The sequence below is a fragment of the Glycine soja genome, chromosome 1 (assembly GCF_004193775.1).
Source record: "Glycine soja cultivar W05 chromosome 1, ASM419377v2, whole genome shotgun sequence".
NCBI lineage: Eukaryota > Viridiplantae > Streptophyta > Magnoliopsida > Fabales > Fabaceae > Glycine > Glycine soja.
This window is the reverse complement of record NC_041002.1, coordinates 53,121,899-53,148,244: the sequence shown is the minus strand read 5'-3', so window position 1 is coordinate 53,148,244 and position 26,346 is coordinate 53,121,899. Positions and strand designations below refer to the sequence as shown.

The window sequence follows — 26,346 nt, the reverse complement described above, 5'->3', positions numbered from 1 at the left end:
CAAATGAACTTTATTTGCATGGTCATAGATTTGATTTCTCTATTGTGACTTATATAAGATTCTGGTATTTCAATAGTGTTTATTTAAATTTAATATCTTGGTTTTAAATTATTATTGCAATTAAAAGTTTAAGGAATATTTAAAATAAAAAAGATTTCAATGGTTCAATAACTGAAGTTTGATATAAAAAAATAAAAAAGTAAAAAAAAAGTATTACTCAATTAAAATTAGGGTAAAATATGTTTTAACTTCTTATAAAATTTGAAAAAATTAATTTAATCCTCATAATTTTTTATATTAATTTGATACTTAAAAATAAAACATTTTTTATGGTTTTTAGTTGTAATTCCATTGGAGTATAATTCGATCTAACTAACAAACTTATAACTTACAGGTATAATTTGATTATAAATGAATTAAATAATTTATAATAGTTAAAACTCTCAAAATAAATTTAAAAATTTATTGGCTAAAAATCTCAAAAAATTACAACTTTATCACTTCTTAGATGATTTTTTGTAATTTTTTTATGAGATTAAAGAAAAATATGAAATAATAATGGATTCTAATGTCTTTTAAGAGTGTGTATGAAAGGATAAAAAAAATGTAATTAAGAATACTAGTTATTTAAAAAAATTATATAAACCTTATATTTTTATAGAATCAAATAAATATAAATTTTTTCAAAAGGAATTAAATTAATACTTTTAAAATCTTATAAGATCTCACACATATTTTATTATTAAAATTATTAAAAATAAAAAATAAATTCAAGTAAAGTTATACTCCCTTTTTTTTTTCTTTCCCAAAATCATATATTAAGCTACAACATAAACAAAATATAATCAAGCATTCTAGTTTTTATAATTTATACTAATATAACTACCATTACAATATGAGGAAAAACAGATTTCAGCACACCAACGGACCATGATTCATTCCTCCTGTTTTTAGCTCCATCAGCAGTATATAGGAGCCACGGGGAGGGACTAATGGACTACATAACACATTAACAGTATGAGTATAGAATAACCGAACCATCTCTCGTGATCAAATCCATCCCCTCCCTCAGTCTCACTCTCCGTCTCTTCCCGTGCTCGAACCACGATCTAGGGTTTACTTCAGATTCCAACGGAACGTAAATTTTCTGGCATTCTCTTTTCGTGCTTCTTCAAACCGAAATTATAAAAAGCTGATGGGAGTAGTCGTTGAGAGCTCCGTTTGGGAGCCAAATCCATCCACATACATCTTCATCTTCGTTTGTTGCTGCTTCTCGATCTTCCTTTTCCCTCACGTCTCTAACCTCAACAGAACCTCCACAATCTTCGACCATGGAACCTCTCACCCGTTCCTCCGTTTCCAGCGGAACTTCCTCCTCCTCTATTCTCTCGCATCAGGTTCGCTTTCGCTTCGCTTTCTTATTCATTATAACACCGTTTGGTTTCGTAGACAATGTGCGCGATCAGATTTCGAAACTTCGGTGTTCTTTTGTTTAGGAAGTATTGAAACCTAATGAAAAACAAAATCTCTGATTAACTTTAGCCTAACTGAACATTTACTGCTATCTTAATTTTTGTTATCAAAATTTATTTATATTTTGATTTTTTTAATCTGTTGTTCTGTTTCTGAAGCAAAATTCCGAAACTCGTTTTTTCGTTTGTGTTAATTAATTACCCAATTGAGCTTTAGAACGGTAATGTAAGTGTGAATGACGGTTTCGTTTGTCTTTTCTTTCGTCTTCTCAGTAATGGAAGGTCTCTGGTCGGTGTTCGGGGAGTATGAATTAGCTTCTTATGGAATCGGAAGGGAAAATATGGTTAAGTCTCTCTGTTACGGATATACGACAGCTCTCTTTGCTGCTCCTTTCCTTGGCGTGCTTTCGGATTTGATGTGAGCCTCTAGTTTTACTCGTTGACGTTACTAGATCAATTATGACTAATTATGTTTTAGTAATTCAACGTTGTGTTGAGTATTAAAAGAGCCAGTCTATGCAATTGTGATGTTGATATAACACCAGACTATGGTATTTGTTTCAGTAAATATGATTTGCTTGTTTATTTATCTATATTACAGTATAGCATGAAAGTCCTTCCATGTGGAAGAATTACTGATGCTCTGAATGAGTATTGATGCTGCACAATTTACTGGAGTGTTTTCTGTTTATTAGTGGTTGTTTGAGATGATATTAGGATTTAGGAGTATTTTTTTTTAATGCAACCTTTTAAGACATTTTCATTTCCGGTTGTTGAGGAAGAATATGATCATTATTCAGATGTCAATCTGATCTTCTTGTGATTGTTCTCACTTTTCAATGTTTCTATCATTTTGGTGATGACATCCTTCCATGTGTGATTTCAACTGTGAAGCTGGATTTGCTATGTTGAATATTGTTATAGGAAGCTTCTTGGTTATTCCAGAAGCATTATTACTGCTAAATTATGCATATTCAAGAAATATTTACATTTTTATATAAAAGTTTCTGATGATTTGTCACAAGATTAAACTAACATACTGCTTACTATTGGTTTAGAGGTCACAAGAAAGTTAGTTTAATCTTTTGCATCCTACACTTCATTGTTGGTGTGTGGAAGAAGATTTCAGAGCCACCAAGCATGTTCATGACTAGCATATGTCTCTCTCTCACCAATACAATATTTTCATTCAGTTTTGAGACCTGGATGGTCACTCAACATGAAAAGGTAATCAGTAAATCTTAACCTTTTATCTTGATTTCCACATAGATGCAAGCATCCACAACTTTGCCACTGGAAAGTGGCATAGTAGGAGCTTACTTCTTCCTGATTGAATAACTTGATCCAGATATTTATTTTTCTTTTCACCTTTATATGGAAAGTCACCTTTAAAGTGAAAGTATGTGGCTTCCTAGAAAAGAACATAGGAATGCTTAAAATATCTAGAATTAAATGTCAATCAGGAATTTTGTGTGTGTTTTTTTTTTTTTTGCAGCAAGGGCACAGGCTTGATTCACTTAATGACGCATATTGGTTAATGACTTTCTTTGAGTCTGCATGTTTTATTGCCAGCCAAATGTTTGCAAATTGGCTGATCGGTAATAATACAGAAAAAAACACTGCTCCTTCGTCTGCAGCTATCTTCTTTGCTGCCATATGCTTCACTTTTATCACCAGAGGATGGACAGAAAATCCAGGATCAGCATCTCTTAAGGAGTATAGTCACGCATTCTATGCATACATTTTAGGTGGTAAGTTCACATGCTTCTCGTGTTCTTCTTTATTCTTATCATTTTATGATCAACAAATCTGCTTTTACTTTTTTTAACAACTCAATGCTATTAAGAATGCCATTCTTAACATTTGTTTGGCAATCAGACAAATTAGTAATAGTTTCTGCTATTAGATAATAGTTGCTATTTTGTCTTCAGAATATGTGCATACGACTAGTTAGTATTTAGTAGGAACTGCTTATAAGAATTTCTTTCTTTCCTTTTGTTTTCCACACATATATCTGAATTATGCTTTTCTTGTTGGTATCCTTTGCTTTATGGTTGCTCCCTTCCGTTGCTTTGATCAATACTGGTTATTTAATTCCTTTTCTGTGACAATTTATCCATTGTGAATTGTGATATCCTTATACTAGTTTCATACAAGTTATAAATGATCCACCATTTATCCCTTTGTTTGCAAGAAAAGCTGCGATAAGAATCTAGTGCAAATACAATAAGAGAGGAAATACACATGCAGAGGCTCAATTGTATTAAATTTGGATTTGGATCTCATGCTTTAAGATTTGACTTCTCTGAGTCTGACAGCATGGAAATATATAATGGAATTCATGAATGCTTATATCAAGTTGCTATTTGATTAATTTTTTAAAATTTCTAAGTTTCTGATTATTAAACCACTTGATCTCCTTGTAATCTTTTCATATATAATTTGCCATCTCAACAGTTTCATCTTATTTGATTTTAGTTATTTTATTTTAGTTTCCCTCTCAAGCTATAATTAGACCTGAGCTATGCATGATAATCAATCTGTATGTTCAGACTGACATGGGATAATACTTGATGTGGAAATGAGTTGATACTATTGAAACACATTACTGAATTTTACATCAATGTAATGAAAAGTTTGTCATGTACTGATTATATACTGATTGTAATTTTATACTCCACAGATAAAAGGATATGGCTGTTGGCGTGGGCACAAACTTGCCTTCACTTCTCTATTGGAATATTTTGGATCCTTTGGGCACCTACAGTGGTGGTATGACAACAAATTTAGAGCACATATTATGATATACTGAGTCCTCAATGTATGTGGAGAATATTTAAAACACTAAGACCATATTGCATTAAATGGATGTTTTACTGGCTTCCTTTTATCCTTCAGGCTTCTTTGTATTGGTGAATCTAGAAATGGACTTAATTGAACAAATTTATAAAGAATTTTTTTTCTCAGTCCATTATTGCAGGAAAATCTGTCTCCATGATTGAGTCATTATGAAAAGAGGCTTTTAACTTTTAAGTTATTGAAGCATTTATATTATTAGTCTAAGTCTTAGAATGCTTATATATACATTCCTAATGTTTCTGGTTTTAGGCCGATGGCCGAGAAGTGCAGCTGGGATTGATATATCCGTGCTTTCTGGGCTCAAGAATGCTAGGAAGCACTGCATTTCCGTGTCTCACTAGTGGGCCATCATCGCTTAGAACTGAGGACTGCCTTGTTATTGCATACATTATACTGGCTCTTCTCCTTTCTATTGTGGCTTATGACTATCAGGTGCAGTTATTTATATATTTAGAAAGTATCAAATATATTTTTGGTCAGATTTTTGAGCTGGAAGTCTAGAGTCTACTCTCATGTGCAGGAAATTGGGGTTCTGGTGACACTATTTTGCTTGTTTCATGCTTGTGTTGGATTTGTTTTGCCATCACTTGCTAGATTGAGGACCATGTAATCTCTTTAACTGGAGTTTTGCTTTTGCATTTTCTTAATCTTGGATTTTTAGTTGTATTTACATTGTTTGCAGGTATGTTCCTAATGAATTGCGTGGAGGGATGATGGGCTTCTCTCTTGCCCCTGCAAATGCAGCTATTCTGCTTTCTGTGGTGCAGGTATATTTGTGCATAATGTTATCTAAAATTGTAGGAAGCATGTAATTAACCAATTAAGCATTATTAACAAGAGTTAAATGAACCATGCGATGAAAGATAAGAGATTACTTGGTTTGAAATAATGTTCTGTTTTTATTTTCTGTCTCACTTTTTATTGCAAAAATGTCACATTGTTTTATTTTGTTTTCTATTTTGAAAGATTTGTGTAGAAAACAGTGAAAACAATAGAAAAGCTATTTTCAGTTTCACTATTTTCTATGCAAATATTTGAAAACACAAAACAAAATGAAAATAAGGCGACATTTTGGTAATTAAAAGTGAAAAGAAGAAACAAAAATAGAAGACTTTTTTATAAATATCTACTCAAAACAGACGCTAATTTTTGTGTGAGGTTTTAAAGTTGCAATGCTATAATCATGGAGGGTGGCATAAGAAGGACTTCATTCTTGTTAATTATCTAAATCCCTACACAGTCATTTCTAAAGTAGCAGATACAAGTCCTAGTTTAAATTCTTAATTGTGCATGCCACTTCTTTGAAAATAGATATAAGTTTTTGAGTACGGCTTGAACTTCTTGATTGCCCCAACTTGTCCCTGTAGCTGATTAACTAAATATGCTGACATTGCGTGTTCATATGACTCGTGAAGGAGGGTTAAATTAATGGAATACAATATTTTAGGTGTAATACAACTTTTGAGGGAGTGGCTATGCTAACCTGTAAGGTATTATACCTGAGGTGAATAGTTACTTTTGTTATAAATGTTTTGTAAATTTATTAAATATAATCAACAAGCAATAAATGATTGACAATGCACACTTGGTATCGGTACCCTTGAAAAAAAGATAGGTACTAAGGCAATATTCTCAATACATTGGCTTCTGTCAAATGATTTTGTGAAAGACATTGTGTTTTATTTGTGTTTCAACTAGTTGATGTGTGTATTTGGCTATTTGCTGTCATATATATTGGACTTCCTCTTTATTTTTGCAGGGTGGCTATTATCGGAATGTAGGAAATGCAGCATTAATGGCATTTGGCGTGTGTGGTTTATTGCTAGCAGCTGGTTGCATGCATGCCCTGAAGCAATGGGGGAAGCAACCATATAACAACTGGCATAAACAGTGAATGTATGCCCCTTTGGCAGGCTTTGGTAGTGGTGGATGACCTTCTCTTTTATTGAATGCATTGAGGAGTAAAGAGATGAATAACTTAGATGATGCGAATTCAGGCAAGGAGAATTAAATTTCAAAAAAGATACAAACATCGACCACTAGTGAATGCTGAACTGGACTGACGTTGGGGTTCTTTCTGTAAGGACAGAGAGAGACCGAACATTGAAAGTTCAGTTTAATTCTTTCTTTAAATTCTTAGTCCGTGAGACCAAGTTCTCTTCTAATTTGAGTGTCAGCCATATAAGTTACTCCTGACTAATGGGTTTCTAATTCTGATTATATATTGTAGCTTGCATACTTTCCTGCTTGGGTTTGCTTATATGGAGGATATATTCAATTGCACAAGCTTTGGAAGCTGCTTTCAGAATCTGTATCGGGTGACATATGTCAGTTTCTCCAGAAGAGCATCTAATGATCAAAAGGTGAAAATTGAATATTATGTTTTGTTCTTGTTAGCATATTAAGGTTAGTCATGTGTTATGGGCTGAGTTGTTAGTTTATTCCAAGTTTATTTGCATAAACCATTACACTGACTAACCCTAACATGCTAAGAGGTAAGGAGGTTTATATGAAGCCACAACCACAATGAAACCATTCGAAGCTCTGGTGATGTGATTTTTATCAATTTGATCAAGACAAGTTCAGTTAGTAACAACTAACAACTAACAAGTTGGTTTACTTGTTTTTCTGCCATATAGGACTGGCCTCTCTGTTTCTCTTCCTTTTTTAGAAAAAACCAATCATGTCTAAAAAAGTTTTAGAATTTTTTTAAAAGCTAAAATACATTAAAAGAAAAGGTACTAGTGGTTTAGTGTTGTTTGTTCACAAGTTAGAAACAGTAGTTTATTTAAAATTAAAAGGACTAAATGTAATTATGGTCCCTCTATTTTAAAATAGAAATATTTGACTTTCTATTTTAAAAAAATCTGTAATTTTAGTCTTCTATTTTAAAACAAAGACATTTGACCTTTCTACTTTACAAAATTTCTAATTTTAGTCAAATTTTCAAATTTTCTTACTTTTTATTTCTTTTATTTAGATCTAATTGAATCATAGATTTAACATATTTATTCAAGATATTATCAAAAAATGATTTAATTAATTATGATGTAAGAAATAAACGACATAAAATGTAAATAACATTGAAGATTTTGCCAAAATTGCTGATTTTTTTAAAATATGAAGATCAATGTTGTAAATTTTCTAAAATAAAAGGATCACATATCTTTATTTTGATATATGGAAATTAAAATCACGGATTTTTTTAAAATACAAAGGGTCAAAATGTCTTTATTTTAAAATGAAAAGACCAAAATTACATATTTAACAAAATAAGAGAACTAAAATTACAGATTGAACAAAATAAGAGGATACAAATTGCATTCAAATCAAATTAAAAATGCCTTATCAATAAATTCTTACACTAACTGCATCCCAATCATAAATAGGCTGCTTGTTTTCTTTATAGAATTTAAGCTGAATAAATTATTTGTTTCAGACGAAGAGAAATGCTAACGTGTTTTTTCTGATACATTCTCCCATCTCCACTCAGATAAAATTAAATAAAATTCCTGTAACGTGGGGTATGCTAAAGGATACGAGTCTTATTTTTTATTAAGTGAAGTACCGCTGAATTCTATGTACTTATCAACTAGGATAGAATATGTTAATGTATGTATGTCGGAATGTTATTAGCATTCCTCTTCGTATGAAATCAACGTTTTGAATTGAAAATCTGTTATAACTTTGATTTTACATTTTATTTAATGATTTTCGCATATGATATTTTGAATCTTAATAAATTTCAGTCATAATCAAAACTGTTAGAAAAAGTATTGTTAAGAGAAGCATTTCTCTCATCTCTTCATTTGTGATATGTAGAGATTAAAGATCTAAGGTATATCAAATACAAGGTTACTACTCAAAAACATTTTAGTCCAAGTTTCTAGAAAATCTTTAACAATTGACTTTTGAATGAAGGGGCTCCTTAAGGAAATGTGGCTGTTGCTAGGTACCTTCGACAATATTGCTTGTGCACCCAACAATTTAAGTGAAGTGGTAAAAATACCCTTCACTTAAATTTTAAAAACCCTCTCCCTCACGCATTCCGTACATACTTTCGTCGCAATGCAGCTTCTTCCTCCTCCATCTTTGTGTTATCGTTGCCGCACCGCCATCATTATCAGCCTCCATTGGTTCCATTCAGGCCGTCTATATCACCGTTGTGCTTTTTCACAGTTAAGGTAATGTTTTTTTTCTTCATGGTTTAAGATTGCGTTTGGTATCCGTGTAACACATTCGGATTATCTAATCTGTATGAGTTATACGGATTAATTAATCCGTGTAACACATACAGATTATCTAATCCGTATGAGTTATACGGAATACAGATTAGTTAATCTTTATGTTTTTTTAATTTATTTATAAATTATTTTTTTAATAGTAGATGTTTTTTATTTATAAAAATATTATTTTGATTTTTTGTTTTTAAATAGTTATTTTGTTAAATATATATGTATTATTTTTTTGTTTGTAAATAGTTATTGTTTATTTTTTAAATAAAAATAAATTATTTTAAATAGTATTTGTTTTTTAAATTGTAAATATATTAATTTTTTTTATTTTTAAATAGTTATTGTTTCTTTTTTAACAATCATATTAACATATTTATAATTTTAAAAAATTCAAAAATTTAATATTTCTTTTAAGTAAAAAAATTAAAAATCCATATAACTCATACGAATTAATCAATATGTGAGTTACATAAAACTTACGGATTAATCAATTCATAACTTATATAAAAAAATTTACTTAAAAGAAAATAAAAAACACTTAAGGATATTTTTAGAATTTTATTTTAATGCTGATGTACATGTCTCTGGTGCACCTACCAACACCCTAGAAAGTGCACCTACCAACACCCTCTAGAAATGGTTTATTGAATGTGATTTAACCGTATCCTATCTAAACACCGTATCCTATCTAAATGTGCACTGTCCAGCCCTTGTTTCACAATTTCCGTATCTAATGAAATTTTGGCCCCGATTATTCACCATGCGATAAACATTTTAGCTCAAAAATCTTAATGGCTATTAAAGTGACATAAATACTGCTACTGGTGGTGTAAGAATTTGAAAGTCAATTGCAGGTAGCATTCATCTAATCGTCCAGCACTTGATCCCTTATCCACTTTGTTGCCACCCACTTCTCTCCTTTTATGACGGGGCAGCTTCCATGGACTGATGTCTGCCAAAGTACACATAGAAAGATGGTCAAATAATGAGCGGTTGAGCTGAGCGCATCCAGTTCAGAATGTCTTAAAATTTAGCCAAAAAATAATCAGAATATTACAGCCGTCGTAAGTTATCCAGAGAAATAGAGAAATTAAATTCACATTTGACATAAAGTAATTAACTTATATAATGTGTTAGGTTAACACCCGTAGTTAGTTAACTGGTATGCTCTCATCATGTTTTGGTCTTAATGCCAATTCTATATTCTAAAATTTTATACAAAATTCTATTTATAAGTTTGTTATTTAATGTTATATAAGAGAAATATTTCACTGTTATATGCTCTCATCAAGTTTTCTGTCAAAATCAAAAGTTAGTTTATCAATTTAACCTCTTTCTTTTTGGAAAGGAATTTAACCTTTTTCTATCTTATATTAACTTGATTAATAGTTAAGTGGATCTAACTTAATTGGTTGAACCAGTGAGTGAGTTATTATTATAAATCCTCTAATATTGTCTTCAATTTTCACGGATTAAAAAATATTAACTTGATTAATAGATAGAAGATAAGAAATTAATCTTCAAAAATACCGAATAAAGGCCATAAATTTCAATGTCAACGATGAAGGCTAACATCTTTGTATATTTTTCTCCTTTAGAAGCTATATATATATATAGAAGCGAAGAAAGGATTTTTCGGTACCTCAAAACTGCTATCTTGTTCGCTTGTGATTGAATGAGTTAAAAATGATGATAACGATAATTGATAGAAGAAGAAAAAAAAAAACACTAACCTGATCAATAGTACCATTAGGTAATAATGAATAAAATAGAAGTCCATCCCCCTTGCGTGGTCTTACTCTTAAACCGATACAGTCCTCAAAATCATAGCTACCATCCCTGTTGAATCCATTCTGCCGAAAATAATGCGTTAATTACCTTGGAAAAATGCAAAGTGCATGAATAAAAATCTAACGACAAACTTGGTCTTACCTCATACGGAAACAAGGTCTCCCCACCTTCTGGAACATCAGTTAAATACAGCAAAAAAGAAGCTGCCTGCATGGAACTTAGTTAAGAATCGAACTTATTAAACTTATATGCAAGTTCAAGAGCCAAAAATATAAAGCAAAAAAGCGATTTAATACTAAAATATGAGATGGAGATAAGTATAAGCAATTTGAGTCGAATTAGGTAACTAGAAATAGGAACAGCTCCAACGGGTTTGGATAGGATACTTCATTAATCATTACCTGTTTCCATATTCACTCTATCCTTCATCAACAAAGGTGCTATTCTACAAAAGCTTTCTTTTAAAAAAAAAGTAAGTTCCTTTCTTTTTTTCGGTTTTCGATAATGAATATGTTCCTTTCTTTTCATCAACAAAGGTGCTATTCTACAAATACTTTTGATACTTCTCTTATATTTTTATTAACGAACTACAATTCTTGGTGTATTTTTATTTAGAAACAACACGAAAATTACCTATGAAACAACATTGAGTCTTGTCCAATTTTAAAACTTATTACACTTTAAACGTCTTTTACGAGACAAGAGTACAATTTAACATAAGTATTAACTCTTTTATATTCAATCCCCCGTTAAGTAGCCTTGGATGAATACCAAACTTGGTAGAAAATGACAAATCATGTGCCATTGTTGTCGGTCCTAGTTCGCGAACAACTATCCTCATAACAGCTTGAAAATAAGCATGTACGAGTTTAACTTTAGACGTACTCTTTGGCTCTGCAGTGGGCCAAATTCTGCCTCATCAAATGCATCATAATGAGGACTGTATTTTTGTCCAACCTCATAGCGTAGAATATTAAATGCCTGAAACATTGGTTATTTCTCAGATACTTTAGAATCACCCTAAAAGTAAAAGATTTACAAATTCAACAACATAAAATGGCACCGTAGTTGCAGATAATTTAGCTCAGATAGGAAAGCTAATATAATTTGTAGTCTAAATGTACAAGAACATTGGCTTTAAAGGTATTAAAAGTTGTTTTCCCCTTTCTTTTAGTAAAAAATGTATTGCGGTTAATTAAAGGTGAAGGCAACAGCTCTAAACAATAGTTCTAGCCTACATAGAAGTTTTGATTGCAACTAATCAAAAGTAAAATTGGATATTAAAATTTTCCAAAATCGTAGTAGGTGATGTTATTTTCTCAGCATTGGTGACCTTATTTTTATTTATTATTTTATTATTTTATTTCAATATCAGTGACAACTGGTGGTTTGGGCCATGAAAATATAGAAGACAACATAGAAAATTTAGTCCAAATTCACTAGCAACATGAGAACTAGTATAACTTTGTTAGGGAAGGAAAGAATTAAGAAGACGCCAACTCATATCACTCCTATCATGTCAGTGGCAACACAAATGTGTCGTTGAACCATGAAAGATTCGTTTGTACAAAATGTACGAAATCAAACCTCATAGGCATCAAACAGCCAACCATGAAGAACAAATTCACCGTTCGAAATGGTACAGATTTACAAAAAGATTCTCTGAATTTCAATTAGCCCATCCCCACCAATGTGTGTTAATTTTAATGTACCATTTCCATCAACAGACAGGTCTTTCATGTAATAGGAACCTATGGTATTAAAATGATCTCTTGATACTGGACAGATATTAATATTATCATAGGAAAAAGGGGAAAATGTGAATCGCATGATTGTTTTTATGTTGAACATTGTTCACAGTTAATAGATCTCTTCTACATCAAGCAATAATAACTGGAACCTCAACAAAAGGGACCACCGGTTAAATACTGAAACAGGAAAGGATCAATCCAACTAAACACTACAAACTCCCTTAGTAGTCTCTACTCTGCTTCATTTCCCACATTAAGCTAACATTCCTTTACCTTCATGAACTGGATTATGATCCAACAAAAGCACCCAATCTTTTCTATTTTGTGTGGGGAAAATGGTACAACAGAAGTAAGGCAAGTAACAATTTAACATTCACGAAGCATTATTCTAGAGCATTCAAAGGTAAATAAGGTTATGTAAAAGTACTAGTGTGCGCCTATTAAAGAAACAATTTGGTGCTGTATAAACACGTTGTAGTAGTATTTTCTCTGACTTAAGCGACTAAGGGGAAAGATGAAAACAAAGAACAAGTTTTGCAGAAAATATAGAAACTGACACCAAAAGGGAAAAAGTGGCAGTTAGAACAAAGAAAATATAGAGTAGAGACCAATTATAATAAGGGTTCCATTGGCCACTTGTGCAAAAAGCCTTTTCTCTTCCCCTAGAATAACTGCTTTGCAGAAGTAATGGATGATGCTAGTTTTACTAGAAATGAAAAACTGTAAATTAACAGTTTTTAACTTTTTATTACAGATACAGATTCAAACAATGGACTAGCTAAAGCAAAAAACATAAGAAAAATCTTTTTAGTGAATCAGATTAACAAGCTTTTTCAAAATGCCCTTTTTGCAGAGCGAGACAGCCAGCTAAATAGGGATGTTACCTCTCCATGAGTCCTTGGTATTTTTGTTGCTTTGGCAATTTTCTCCTCAATGGAATCTAAAATGCCCGTTTCATCCTCAGAAGCACTCATAAAAACACCATAGCTGTAAAAAGAAAAGGTGGATATAAGCTTGCAATATATAATGTACATCTTTGGATTTTAGTAGAAGGTCCTCATAACCATAATCGCCAATTCTCCCATGAGCCAGATCATTTATCTTAGATTGTATTTGCACCATAAAAAGGTGCATAAAATCTTGGCATATTACCAAAAGTCTCAGTAATTGAAACTCCCACGAATTACTTGAGGAGATTTTTTTTTATGGAATTTAGTTTAGAACATAATAAATTATAAAACCTGTCATCTAAGAACCACATGTGGCCTTACATTCTTATCTTCAAGCAGACAGGAATTGAAAGATTCGGGAAGTCAAAACAAGATGTGTTAATATCTTGCTCATAAAGTTCAGTGTCTAAGTTAGAAGAGCAAATATAAAGGAATCTAACAGATTGCATCAAATTTCTCAGAACTTGAAAATCTGTTAGGCTCACCATAATAATCCCAATCAGAAATTGACTTTTTTCCGAATTTGTGATAAAATCACACATTTAACATTCTAATTTGTGCAGTTTTTAATGAAGTCAGAGAGTTAAGTATTCCACGGACACATAACGTACATACTACCTTGTTCTGATTCCCTTTGTACTCTCCTCCGTTTCTCCCTTGCGTAACACCAATGTTGACGGCTTGAGTCCTCCCCTTGCCATTTCAATTATGGTTTCACATTGTTCTGCACTCGCAAAATTAGGAAAGTACAGAGCGCGAGGATACCAACTCAAAACCTAAGGAACACAAATTAAAGACATATTTATTTGAAAGTCAAAGCTCAAGTCAATCCTTCAACAGAGCTGTAAGCCTAAATTATCATATTCAGGCAACAATGATATTATTAACTTCTCATGAACGTTCATGAAATCAAAATGTTAACGTAAATTCACCTTAGTAAACTAATTCACACATATTGCACTATTTCAAATAGGAATCACAAAATGCCACGATCTTAACAGATGAATAGCTGATTTTAAGTAACCTAGCAGAAGAACATTTCAGCAAAAACTCGCGAAGCATGAAAAAACGAGATCACGCACCTGAAAAGGAATCAATGTAATGTAATCGTCGCCGGAGTCTCCGGCTTTCAACAAATGATGCTCCGTCTTCTCGTGCGTCGATTTTTCAAGTAACCTCGCTCTCGGTATCAGCCTCAGGTCATATTCATGTTCCTGCAAATTCTCAGCGATCCGTTACTCCGAATATTTTCCAGCTAAACAGAACAAAATCAAAGGAAAACAAGCGTAAAATGTGAAAGAACAACGTGATTAGATTAGGAGTATTGAGAAGGAAAACCTGAGAGGGAGAGAAGAGACTGGAAGCAGAGAATCCAGCGAGAAAGAAGAAGATGCAAATAAGGAAGACGGAAGGCAAGTCGAGCTTGTTCATCCTCCAATTCCATCTCCAATTTCCTTTAACCGTTTTGGTTTTCATGTGGAATGTGTGTGTGGAGAGTTTTTTTCTGCTTTACGTTCTTCGAGGTGCAAATCGAATGCTAACTGACATTACCAAGTGCCAAGTCCGACACTTATAGAAGTTGACAATGCGCTTCTCTTTCTAACGGATTTCCAGGTGCTGCACCTTGTATCTGTACTTAAGGAAAATCGTAACGTGTCCTAAAAGATACTGGTTTAAAAAAATAAAAATAAAATTTTTTTTATTAGAAAGTATAAAAGTATATTTTGTTGTGATTTTTAATGTAATCTTAATTTAAAGATTCTTATTTGTTGATTTTTTTTTACACTTGTTTACTGGACAACCGTATTTAAATTTGCATCAAATACAATCTTCATGAAAAATTACAAATATAGTTATAAGTTGGATTCAGTAATTAATGTATATTCTTTTTTTTTTTGCTTCGGATTCAGTAATTAATGTATAGCAAGACATGTGCAAAAAAGAAAAAATCTTATTCAGACTCCTGAGACTTCATAAAAAAAGGACTCCTGAGACTTGTACTATAAAGTCCGAATAGTTAGAAAATAAAGAAGAATGATTATTTTTTGGCTTAATTACATTTTTTATCTATAACTTTTTTAATTTTAGTAAATTTATTCTCAATAAATTAATTTAATGGCTTTTATCCTAAATTTTAAAAAATTTTATAAATTTTAACCTCCATCATTTTAGCTGAATGTAAAATTTATAAATTTATTCATTAATTGTTCATTGAGAAAGTTGAATGTAAAATTCAGTAAAAGGTTAGAAATAAAGTTTGCCAAAAAGTACGAAAGTTACGGGAAAATTTGTCAAAAAATTAAAAAATTGAAAGTAAAAAATGCATTATCCTATGTCATTTTAGCTCTCCATTAATCAATTAACAAAAATGGCAAAAGATAAAATTTACAAGTTTCTTAAATGTAACACAAAATGTAACATATAAAATGGGTGAAACTAATTTATTAGGATGAAATTTGTCAAAAAAAAAAAGTTGGGAAGAAAAGCAATTAAACCTTTTTTTTATTTATTTCCACGTGGTTAGGTTTCTAAATAATAGTGATAAGAATAATTGAACCTAAGTTTTTATTCATCTACGTTAATCTCTCTTCATTAGGTCAACCTAAATATATTTTTTATTTTTTGATATAGTATAATCTTTAGGTAAAATTGTATTTTTAGTTTCCTTAGTTGTCTCTAATTTCGATTTTGGTTCCCCTTTAAAATTATCGATGCATTTAGTACTTCAATCATGTTCAATATCATAAATGTGATCCCTAAGTCTAGATTTAAATGTTGACTGTTACAAAAGAATGTGACTTACTGTCCCTTGTCACACATTCTGATTTCCCTTGTTACACATTCTGATTGGATGTTGACTCTATCGATTATGAAAATGTATTGTTGTTGTCAACTTTCAATCAAACGTGACACGTGACAATCAATATTCTTTTGTAACAATCAACGTTTAAATCTGAACTTGGGGATCACTTTTACGAGATTGAATATAATTGGAGGACTAAATGCATCAATAATTTTAAAGAGAGATTAAAATCGAAATTGGAGACAAATAGAGAAATAAAAAATGCAATTTTGGCTGATATTTACAAGTGTTTGGTGTCGATTTCAAATTAAAATTTGGTTGTTCACCTTATTAATCAATATGGACATTTAATGTTAACATTTATTGGATGAGTTACTAAGGCTAAATTCAATATTAATTGAAGAACAATATCATAAATACTTAAAAAGCTGTATTTAAATTTTTTTACCATATAAAGGATCTTTGATTGTGTACCTGTACCATATAAATTATTTTTTTGGTGCAACCATATAAATCCTTTAAATTACTTAAGTAAGCAACTGTTTCATGGCTTTTATTTTTTACATATAACATAGACTTTGTCAAATTTTTTTATCATTTTATCACATGTCATCAATGCACAATAAAAGAATCTTATTTATAAAGATCCATACCATATATAAATTTTGTATAGGAAATACTAATCCATTCCTTTTTAACACATCACTTAATTTATTTTTGAAAAATATATATTATTCACTTATATATATTATTCTGTATCAAAAATTACATATTCATTTTAAAATACAACCCCCCTAAATCTTAGTGGATTAAGCGGGTCACCCGTCTTGCCTCGCCTTAAACCCAGATTAAGACGAATTGGTGAATCAAATAACCTAACCTATCCTGCCATTTTTTGCGTTTTGATCCGTTAAGTTCAACTAATTTTGCCTTCCTTACTTAGCTTCCGTCCATACAGGGAGTAGAAAGAGTGAGTTTTCTTATTAGTGTATCGGGAATCATAGCTATTTATAAGTGTATTAATTAACCTATAAAAACTTCTAACTATTATTCAATGATGAGGCAACACTACACTAGTATCTACTTATTAAGCCCATACTACTATCAAATTTATTAATAACAGTATAATGAACTCACTTAATTTTAACCATTTAAATAAAAGTTACTTTGATAATAAATAATTAATATAATTGTTTTATAATATATGCTCTCATAAATCATTGGAAATATATAAACTTCCAAAACTGCTTTGCTTTGGTCATGTTAAGATTGATAGTGGATGTGTCGTTGCTTTTGCTTGCCAACTGATCGTATGCTCGTTCCCACTGCGTGCAGGCAACAGGAACAGATTGCAATTTGCGTGCAAGGGAGCAGCGGCCACGTTGTTCCAGCAACATTTCACTTGGCGTTAGGCATGGCACCCACGCGGAGCCCCGAACCTTACCTGTTCCCCGTCCCCATCTCCATCCCCGCTTTCTGTGCTGAGAGTATTTTTTGCTCCATTCTCATTCTTGCTTCCCGCGAGTCGGAAATCCCATTTTACATTAAAAAATGTCAAAAATTATTAAAAATATAATTTTTTTTGTTTTATCTCAATTTTTCAACAATAATAAATTTAAAGTTTAATTCTAAGTTTAAAACATGACTAAAAATACTAAAATAAATCAATAATAATAGTAATAAAATCAGCTTAAAAAGTGAAAAAGGAAGTCAAGGAACTAAGTCTGAATGTTTGATGCGATTTTTTAAGGTTTGGATAATGTTTGTGTTTTTGTGACTTATGAGATATTACTTATATATATATGATAATTTTATTTTGTATTTTTTTTACTAATAAAATACTATATTAACTCTTATATTTGAATGTTTGATGCGACTTTTTAGAGTTTGAATAATGTTTGTGTCTTTGTGACTTATGAGATATTACTTATATGCATGATAATTTTATTTTATATTTTTATTACTTATATACATTTTACATGATAATTTATACATATCATTGAGAGTATATAAGTAAAATTCTATATATGCGGAGATATGGGAATCCTGCGGGATTTTTTATCCTCATTCCCAAATTAGTTGCGGGATTTTTTATCTCCATCTCCGCAGGGAATTTTTCCCCAATCGCAGGATCCCGATTAGGATAGTCCCTGCGCGAATCCTGGGGAGAATTGCCCTGCCTACTTGGCAGTTTCTCAGACCACAAAAATATAAAAGCACGGAATGCATTTGGTTCGGATAATCTGAGTCCTATGGGCGTCTAGCGCATCAGATGAACGGTGCATGAGAAGCCCACGTGGACAAAAAGCTTGTCCACATAACTAAGAGGCAGGGTAGGGCCACAGGGTCTGTCTCTCATCTTTGAAAATGCTGACTTTATTTACTTGCTCTCCTCCTCCACGTAAATAATATGTGGTCCCTGGAACGAAGACATGAAAATCATTGTTGTTAATTGGTGAACATAATATCATCTCCTTCCTCCTCTTCCTCCTTCAAGTCGAAAATTGAAACAGAATTAAAAACCAAACACTACCCTGTTGCTTTGGTGATAGCTTAAAACTCAACAAGTAAATGATTAGACTAAATGTCTACTGTTCGCTAATTCCAAGTGCAAGACAAGCCAGACCTGGCAGCAGCTATGGCTCCTTGATCATCCATAATCACAAAGCTTCAAAATTTTCTCATCGGATTTCCATCAAGGCTAAGGCCATAAAAGATGAGATGGACGGAGAAACAAGCGGATCTTCAGGACGTAGCTGGGATCCTGGGTTGGAAATTGAGGTCCCTTTTGAGCAGAGGCCGGTATGTGTTAACAACTACACAATTGTGGCAATAACTGTTTTCTTTGGATGCTCTTCGAAATCAACATGATATATAATGTTGTATTATTAGCTCATGACTTTTATGGCTGAAACTAGCTAGTGAGTTACATATCCGGGCATGCATGCATAAAAACTGGAACGGTTCATGAGAAGGGATTAAAATGAATTATTAGTTATCAGGATTGTTTCACTAAAACTCGTTTCATTTTTCATTTTATGCTAACCCCGATTCCTCATGGTGTAATAGGTGAATGAGTACTCATCTCTAAAGGATGGAATCTTGTATTCGTGGGGTGAACTAGGTCCGGGATCGTTCTTCCTTCGCCTTGGAGGTCTCTGGCTGGCAGTATTTACAGTTCTTGGGGGGCCAATTGCAGCTGCAAGCTTTAATCCTTCAAAAGTAAGGAACAATTTTAAAAATGTGCATAATTATTGAAACATCTAATCAACTAATCAACTATGCATACACACGAATACGTGCCAGCTGCACACAACATTTATAACGCTCATAAAATTTCCTTATGTCTGCATTAACGTTCACAACCTTGCAGGAGCCTCTAAGATTTATACTAGCTGGTGGAACAGGAACACTCTTCATTGTGTCTTTGATTGTCTTGAGGATTTATCTGGTGCGTTCTAAATTCCAATCTTCCTTTTGTTCTTCATGTCACGGCCATTTCATTACTGGGGACAGGGGAGGATGAGGCAAGGCAGAGATTTCAAAACAAATTTGTCCTGGTGTAGTATAGCATGAATTCAAAACTGTGATGCATTTGTCGAAGGATCGGAAGTTGTCGGAACTCACTTTTGTAGTCATCATGCTTTCTGCTTATATTGTTGCCAAAGTGCACATTATAATGAGATTTTCAACTGAATGTAAATCTGTTTGTCATTCACACTAACTATACCCGATGAATTAAGTGACTGAGCTATGGCTGCACCTTCACACTAAAATAACTGTTGCAGTTAAGATAATTGAATTACAATGCAGGGTTGGAGTTATGTTGGTGATAGACTTCTATCAGCGGTCATCCCTTATGAAGAAAGTGGATGGTACGACGGACAGATGTGGGTCAAGCCGCCCGAGGTTAGCCTCTTCTACACATTCTTCCTGTACCTAGAGGGAACAGAACAAAAATATGCCTGAAAACATCACACGTGCAAAATCATTTTGATGGTGGTAGATTCAGTGCGCTATAAGATATATACACATTGCAAACTGAAAAATTTATGATTCTATCGACAGCAGAATATTGACAGTAAAATATGCCTCCCTCAATGAATATAAAAGTAGCCAATTTTAGACATTGCTTGCAATTTGGCACTAGGTAGGATAAAATCAACTGCTGGCCTTTTTACAAAAGACAGGGTCATTGGTAAAGGTGAACACATAATAGGGTAGCAACTTGTAATTGGCTTTCAAATTGTAAGAGATACTTCTAGATTAAGCAACAAGCAGTCTTCAGAATTAGTGAACATGAAGGATATGGAATAAAGTGTAGCTGAAATGTGCTAACAAATATTAATACTACTAAATGAACCAGTGACATGTTTCATTTCTGGAATTTCAGGCAATATAATCTGAAAACTTAATTTCTTTGCAGATCCTAGCTCGTGATAGATTGTTGGGCTCTTACAAGGTACTGGACATCACAAAGTATCACAGCATTGCTTGAATTCAGAAAGATTTTGGATACAGACTAGAAGAGCAATATGTTAAATTTGATTTCTTGCAGCATGATTCACGTATATTCCATGTCCCCAGGTTAAACCAGTCGTTAAATTGCTGAAACAAACTCTAGTTGGGACAGGAGCATTGCTTGTTACAGGAGTTATGCTATTTATCTTTGCTACACCATTGGAGAATTTTTTTCGAACTACCTTTACCAAAGAAGAAATTAAATCAACTGTTCAAGCTCCCAAGGTTAACACAAAGCTCTTAAGGTAAGAGAAGACATAAAGATCCCTTACTATCTTCCAGAGTTTTTCCACCATGTCATAGCAATTTTTTAATGCATACTGCAGAAAAGAGGAGCTGCTTAAATTACCAGTCGAGGTGATAACTGATGATGATCTAGCAGCTGCTGCTGCTGAGGCTGCTGATGGAAGACCTGTCTACTGTAGGGATAGGTATTATCGAGCATTAGCAGGAGGGCAGTACTGCAAATGGGAAGATCTGCTCAAATAAAGGATAAAAAAGAGGCAGCATATGTAGTCAATTTCATTTAGTAAAAGCAGTTTGCAATTTGTGGAGACTCTGGCCCAAGGCCATATTCTATTAGTTGAGAAAATTGTTTTAAGTCATTCAAAGCAAAGCCAAAGCCAGAAATAGATGGAGAAGAAACATAGATCAAACGTAACATTAACAATATAAAACATGTCATAATATTCATACTACTATTTGCATATAAATCCAGAGGGAAGAGCAACACATTTTTAGGGGGGGGGGGGATGTAAACAAGAAAAACAGGCTTAAATATATACACGTAAGTTCCACATGCCTATATGGGCAAGTCTACGTAAGCAGAAATTGTATTTGCTATACCTTGAGCTATTATGGCCAAGTAAATTCCAGGAAATTGTCCAGCTCCATGACCTCTCCAAGGGGATGAAACTCATTGTGCAGCAAAACAACTAGCTTCCAAAATACTGACCAAAATAAAGAATCTTTGATTTATAACAGAAAGGAAATCGCAGAGGTATATTCCACGCATAGAAATCCATGATGTATATCCGTGGATATTCGGATTGCACAACAACTATGAGACAAGTAGCGCCAGAAAATATTTTTGACAAAATCGATGTTGGTGCAAATCAGCTCAGGCATGATATTGGTTCCTTATATATTAAAACAGCACCAGCAGCCAATCCTAGACCAAGTGAAGTGATTTCAGTAATTGGCAAACATATCCATCACTAGGCAGATGAAAAGTTGAATTTGCTCTGTTCAATAGAACAACTAGAGGCTCGTAATGAGTTTTCCTTTCAGTACTTACAGAGCATCCCTCCCAAGAGTCATTTCGTAACTGTAAATGGACAGGGAAATATTCTGAAATCAGTAAATCACTTAATAGAGATTAGTAAACAATTTATTGATCTTTCCAAATTGTTCTAGCAAGGACACAATAAATTCATTGACAGTGTCAGTCAGAAGCCCAATGGATATACCTATTGAACAAGTTTCTTGCACCAATGAAGAATTCGGAACATTTGTGCTCCAACAACATTCCTAAATGATCTCTTGCTTGCTTTGGCATATTCAAGATCAAGTGTCCGATATGCAAGAGCAAACAAATACATTGCTGGATGGAGTCTTCTGCAGATTGCAGAACAGAGACAGTCAGTATACTCCTCAGCAAATTACTTGGGTTGGGTCTTTGGGAGAGAATTTCTAAAATATTGATTAGCTTGTACCACTTCTAAATGTCCAAGATGAAACAAAATAGTTTAAAAAGGAGATATTTGATTCCTACTGTGAGAAAAAATTAGCTAAAAGTTTTCAGAATTCAGTAAGCAGAGGTAAGCTGAAGTTATTATAAAGTAGGTTTATAAATCTGAACAACTTCTCTTCTATATGAATGGTTCCACACAACTTAACAGTCAAGAGCCAATCAGATAATTCTTGTTAAAAAATATATGAAATGTGGCTGTGGCCTGTGGGCACTTTACCAAGCCAAAATGCATATCAAACAGACTTCAATAATTTCAAAAATAGATTAAACAAAATACAGTTTTAGTGCAAAATCCAAACTACAGATGCCAACTTTTCATTTCTGTGAACATTACAAATTTCCCCCAAGATCCATATTTATACATCATTCTATAATAATCATTTGATACCATACATTTTAAAAACAAAAATTTCTGTTGCTAACATTAAATAAATTTTCACAAAAAAAGGAGAGAATAAATAACACCTAATTACTCAACTTACCTGTCAGCTTGCTCGCTATAGTCCAAGCCATCCCAGAACCTTTGTGATGGCATTGTACGACCATTCTTATCTTTGCCATATGTTTCAACATACCAACCCCCTATGTCATGGAAGCCACAACGAGGCTCAAATAGCCAAAATCTGTATAATTAAGGCAATGAAATTATTAAAAAGTATTATGGACAGCAATGAGAGAGCAGCAGACAATCTTCATCTTCATAAAACAACAAGTTACGGTACCATGAAAAATTCACATAAACTTGAGAATACGGCAATAAGTTCATTTTGGCAGTTAGAAGCAGTACAGATAATGAGAAAGAGTTCAAGAGTTCTGCGTAATAAATCCACAAACCATAATATTACTTCATCAATCTTGGTTCCTTCACCTAAGAAGGTGTGGCAACACCATTTTCCAGATAATTGAAAGCTAACATAAGTAAATTAACCCAATGACCACATTGCTTTAACCTTTAATAGAAGCATTGATTAGCCTAACATCAACACTAGGAAAAGAATGGAAAAAAAAATGCAACCATGGAAAGAGAAGATTGGTATGCATAAAAAGATCACATGTTCCGACACAAAAAAATCCTCTAAGAAATTATATAATAATAAGAAAACAGACAGCATCAGGGTATATGCGTTAATGAACCCCAAAGAGATTGTTGTGCTAACTCAAACATCAATACAGTTATAAAGAGATGTCAAAGCTTTACTTGCTTGGGGGTAAACGTGCTCTAGTGCATCTACATTCACAAACTGAAACTTTCTCACCCACTTCATACCAGTGCATATGCTTTACCTGAAAATTTCATCATACATTACATAATTATAAGCATCTAGCTATACCAACTTATATATAAGACTAAATTTCTAGCAACTAGCAAAATCCCAAAAACCAAACCACGTTTCTTCTCATATTTAAAAATATTGGAAATGGAAACAAACAAGACTTGGTGCTAATGCAAAAGTAAAATTCCCAATTAAGTTGTTAGAATCGATCAATATTCATTATAATCAGTCAATAGATATTATTGATTTCATTATTGTAACAAGTATTCTGATTGATTAGATCAGACAGTAAATATTTTATAAATTGGGAAATCAACCTTTGTTGTGCTTTTACTGTGATGGAAATCTCTCCTATTTCTTTCTTGTTGTAATCTTCCATTATGGCATATTGTTTCCCCTTTTTATAAGAGAGATTGTACTGTTTGACTAAAGTAAGAGACAGAAATATCTTCCAAATTAAGCTCTCCATTAGTTAAACCATCAAGACCATGGAAAAGCAACATTACATACCATCAATGTTCTATGCTTCATAATCACATGGGTCTTTGTACCCTTATCATTGTAGACATAACAACAACCTTCATCTGGACTGCTCCCAAGTCCAGATATGCTTCCCAAACGAATTCTTCTTCCAACTGCACCATTTGCAAGGTAATCTTTCCAAAAATCACTGCTGATATGTTTGGGATCTTCATATAAATTAAGGAACACATGAATGTGATCTTCAGTATCTTCTGTCTGCATCTCATCAGAACAGCATCTAGGTAGTGCCCTAGATGCTGTAGCAACCACTCTTCCACTGATGTGCAATTCTAGATGTCTATATGCATCTGATACAATACTTGAAGTTTTAGAGCTGTGACCTTGATGAGTTTCAAAATCATCTGATCTTTCTGCATTCCTGTGGACATTCAAATGTGTTATAGATTGACACAGGCCTGAATGGAAGGACCTAAAAGAAGTTAACTTCTCATTGTTAGTAATTGATATCTCTGGAACCCTGTTGGCTAGGCAAACCATCCCAAAAAGATCACGTCCTGAAACTAAGTGCAAAACCTCAGGAGTTTCATAGGAGGACCTCTCCTCAGCCTCAAAGCAGTCAGGAAGAAGCTCCATGGAATCAATTTCAGGACCATAGTATGCTGCATGAATAGCTGAATAAAAATCTCTCTCAAGTACATCAAAATAGCCTGTTCCAACTACCACCTTCTTTTCTGCCAAAATATTATTTATAGTTAACCTGTACCATTTTAACCATTCAACAACTTCCATCTCCTTGAATGTAGTAGCCTGTGATTTGTAAATATGCAGTTTTGAACCCTGTCCAGAATGCCTTTGCATAAGTTTTTTCTGAGACAACAGGTACATGTCATAATGGGCTCTCTTTTGAGAATCTGAAAGAATCTGCAATGCATCATAGATTATTCTGTTATGTCAATATTCCCTGCAATGTAACCAAAGAAAAACCTTACTCCAGTTACCCACACAGACTCCATGTATGCTCTTGCTCCGCAAGATTTCCCGTAGTTAAAGTCATGAAGTATGTGGTCATCTTGCCAATACGATGAACATATTATAGCCAATTAATTAGCAGAAACACTAACAAATATGTATTAGACCATGTAAAACATATGCAAAATTGGAAATATGTAGTCTGTTTGCCCCACCACTAACTTGATCCATGTTCCTATCAAGTAACCGATGCAAGCAGTACCAAAAATCAATGTAATAAAATGAAAACCAGACTGGCAGAAGCCAAGTTATCAGGATGATGCTATTTATTCAAACTTTGGGCATTACAAACTATCAAGGATCAACTAGAAATCCGTTAAGCGACTCCCCATCCGGTTTTTCATTTGACTGAACTATTGAATGCAGAACATCCTTCAAGGGAAAATAGACAGCTGTTCACATAATTCACATTAATATCCGTGGAGCTTCTTCGAACTCATTGCATCAATTTTCCTGTGATTAAGAGCTAACTAAACACGCAAACAATACAGACTATCAAAAGGTTACAATGAGCACGTTATTTCTCAATTTCGCAGCCATTTAACAATCAACTTCGATATACATTGGTCGTACTCAGAATATTCAAACAAAACCAATTATTCAGCCCACTAAACACAACAGTAAAGGAAACGTCCCCTAAACATAATATTATGGCATTCTTCAATAAGCCAAACCTGGTTGATTCGTTTTAATTCAAGCTCTAATTTAGCCAGGAATACAATGATTCGTTTTAGTTAAGCTGTCTAAAAAAATTTAGTCAGGAATAAAACCACCCCTACACTTATGATTGAGGCTATATTTATTCATCAACGACAATGATCATGATTCATAAATCAGAACATGATTTGCACAAACCTCATAGGCAGCCAGAATTTGTACAAATCGTCGAGACGCAGTGGAATCGTTCCTTGACTCAGCGAGGTCCGGGTGAGTCTCTTTGGCCAATTTGCGAAACGACGCTTTAATCTCGTCAAAGGAGCTCGTCTCGGACACTCCTAACAGCTCGTACGCGTTCTCAACGGGAAAATCTGTCCAAGCGGATTCGGAAGCGCTACTGAAGCCATGTTCTCTGCAGCACCGGCACAGAGATGCGACGGAATAGAGCGTTGAAATGGTGTTGTTTGGTATAATTGGTATGAAAAAATTTGGCCTCCGGTTATTGATTCCGGCGACTGAGCTGTATCCGGCACCGGCGACGGCGAGATAAGCCATGGCTATCCCTGTCTTTTCTGTTATTGTTATATAAAAATGTAATTGCAGAACCTCCGTACAGTAAAAGTTCCGAAGCGAGTGGGTTACATAACTGCGATACTTTTTTTATACAGTAAAACTGTTTGATGAACAGTCATTGTAATAATTACGTGAGAATCAACTAAAAACAATTTTTTTATATAAAATACATATTAAATTAAATTAGATGATATA

At 33.2% G+C, this 26,346-nt stretch overlaps 4 protein-coding genes across 10 annotated transcripts; 2 read left to right on the top strand and 2 right to left on the bottom strand.

Annotated features, from left to right (window-relative positions):
* The first annotated feature begins 935 nt into the window (after positions 1 to 935).
* LOC114422198 (molybdate-anion transporter-like) lies at positions 936 to 17,413 on the top strand. Of its 5 annotated transcripts, none has more exons than XM_028388440.1 (12): positions 936 to 1,397; positions 1,746 to 1,890; positions 2,531 to 2,699; positions 2,968 to 3,223; positions 4,156 to 4,244; positions 4,581 to 4,763; positions 4,852 to 4,937; positions 5,014 to 5,098; positions 6,091 to 6,328; positions 6,562 to 6,694; positions 8,253 to 8,515; positions 17,197 to 17,413. In XM_028388440.1, exons 1-9 carry the CDS (start codon positions 1,196 to 1,198, stop codon positions 6,223 to 6,225), a joined length of 1,350 nt encoding a protein of 449 aa, XP_028244241.1. In that variant the 5' UTR covers positions 936 to 1,195; the 3' UTR covers positions 6,226 to 6,328; positions 6,562 to 6,694; positions 8,253 to 8,515; positions 17,197 to 17,413. The 5 variants fall into 5 exon arrangements, with proteins under 5 accessions (XP_028244241.1, XP_028244249.1, XP_028244234.1 ...); XM_028388448.1 differs by lacking the exon at positions 17,197 to 17,413 and adding an exon at positions 9,421 to 9,549 and having other exon boundaries at positions 8,284 to 8,515; XM_028388433.1 differs by lacking the exon at positions 17,197 to 17,413 and adding an exon at positions 9,421 to 9,549.
* LOC114422227 (probable prolyl 4-hydroxylase 9) lies at positions 9,084 to 14,673 on the bottom strand. 2 transcript variants are annotated; one of them, XM_028388470.1, is made up of 8 exons: positions 14,397 to 14,673; positions 14,141 to 14,272; positions 13,677 to 13,834; positions 12,993 to 13,095; positions 11,243 to 11,338; positions 10,499 to 10,564; positions 10,300 to 10,419; positions 9,084 to 9,518 (listed from the first exon to the last, which is right to left on the bottom strand). In XM_028388470.1, the coding sequence occupies exons 1-8, from the start codon at positions 14,532 to 14,534 to the stop codon at positions 9,432 to 9,434; spliced, it is 900 nt and encodes a 299-aa protein (XP_028244271.1). In that variant the 5' UTR covers positions 14,535 to 14,673; the 3' UTR covers positions 9,084 to 9,431. The 2 variants fall into 2 exon arrangements, with proteins under 2 accessions (XP_028244271.1, XP_028244280.1); XM_028388479.1 differs by lacking the exon at positions 11,243 to 11,338.
* An 844-nt stretch (positions 17,414 to 18,257) lies between the features above and the next one.
* On the top strand, positions 18,258 to 20,998 carry LOC114422188 (protein CONSERVED IN THE GREEN LINEAGE AND DIATOMS 27, chloroplastic-like). Its single transcript, XM_028388414.1, has 7 exons — positions 18,258 to 18,663; positions 18,931 to 19,083; positions 19,235 to 19,312; positions 19,675 to 19,770; positions 20,288 to 20,323; positions 20,449 to 20,627; positions 20,709 to 20,998. The coding sequence occupies exons 1-7, from the start codon at positions 18,433 to 18,435 to the stop codon at positions 20,869 to 20,871; spliced, it is 936 nt and encodes a 311-aa protein (XP_028244215.1). The 5' UTR covers positions 18,258 to 18,432; the 3' UTR covers positions 20,872 to 20,998.
* On the bottom strand, positions 19,042 to 26,202 carry LOC114422174. 2 transcript variants are annotated; one of them, XM_028388404.1, is made up of 8 exons: positions 25,777 to 26,202; positions 23,920 to 24,813; positions 23,334 to 23,419; positions 22,618 to 22,758; positions 21,852 to 21,999; positions 21,680 to 21,709; positions 21,229 to 21,553; positions 19,042 to 20,859 (listed from the first exon to the last, which is right to left on the bottom strand). In XM_028388404.1, exons 1-5 carry the CDS (start codon positions 26,131 to 26,133, stop codon positions 21,852 to 21,854), a joined length of 1,626 nt encoding a protein of 541 aa, XP_028244205.1. In that variant the 5' UTR covers positions 26,134 to 26,202; the 3' UTR covers positions 19,042 to 20,859; positions 21,229 to 21,553; positions 21,680 to 21,709. The 2 variants fall into 2 exon arrangements, with proteins under 2 accessions (XP_028244205.1, XP_028244199.1); XM_028388398.1 differs by having other exon boundaries at positions 19,074 to 20,859; positions 21,229 to 21,709.
* Positions 26,203 to 26,346: the final 144 nt, after the last annotated feature.

Excerpts from the sequence above, each read along its gene's own strand:
- LOC114422198 (XM_028388440.1), top strand. The coding sequence starts at position 1,196 with ATGGGAGTAGTCGTTGAGAGCTCCGTTTGGGAGCCAAATCCATCCACA. Across the intron at positions 4,764-4,851 it reads TTGTGGCTTATGACTATCAG|GAAATTGGGGTTCTGGTGAC; the intron begins GTGCAGTTATTT and ends TCTCATGTGCAG. Across the intron at positions 5,099-6,090 it reads TTCTGCTTTCTGTGGTGCAG|GGTGGCTATTATCGGAATGT; the intron begins GTATATTTGTGC and ends TTATTTTTGCAG.
- LOC114422227 (XM_028388470.1), bottom strand. The coding sequence starts at position 14,534 with ATGAAAACCAAAACGGTTAAAGGAAATTGGAGATGGAATTGGAGGATG. Across the intron at positions 10,565-11,242 it reads GCCCACTGCAGAGCCAAAGA|GCAGCTTCTTTTTTGCTGTA; the intron begins GTACGTCTAAAG and ends AGTTCCATGCAG. Across the intron at positions 9,519-10,299 it reads CTAATGGTACTATTGATCAG|ACATCAGTCCATGGAAGCTG; the intron begins GTTAGTGTTTTT and ends GTACTTTGGCAG.
- LOC114422188 (XM_028388414.1), top strand. The coding sequence starts at position 18,433 with ATGATTAGACTAAATGTCTACTGTTCGCTAATTCCAAGTGCAAGACAA. Across the intron at positions 19,084-19,234 it reads CAAGCTTTAATCCTTCAAAA|GAGCCTCTAAGATTTATACT; the intron begins GTAAGGAACAAT and ends ACAACCTTGCAG. Across the intron at positions 19,771-20,287 it reads TGTGGGTCAAGCCGCCCGAG|ATCCTAGCTCGTGATAGATT; the intron begins GTTAGCCTCTTC and ends ATTTCTTTGCAG.
- LOC114422174 (XM_028388404.1), bottom strand. The coding sequence starts at position 26,133 with ATGGCTTATCTCGCCGTCGCCGGTGCCGGATACAGCTCAGTCGCCGGA. Across the intron at positions 24,814-25,776 it reads AAATTCTGGCTGCCTATGAG|ATTCTTTCAGATTCTCAAAA; the intron begins GTTTGTGCAAAT and ends GATGCATTGCAG. Across the intron at positions 22,759-23,333 it reads GCACGTTTACCCCCAAGCAA|ATTTTGGCTATTTGAGCCTC; the intron begins GTAAAGCTTTGA and ends TTAATTATACAG.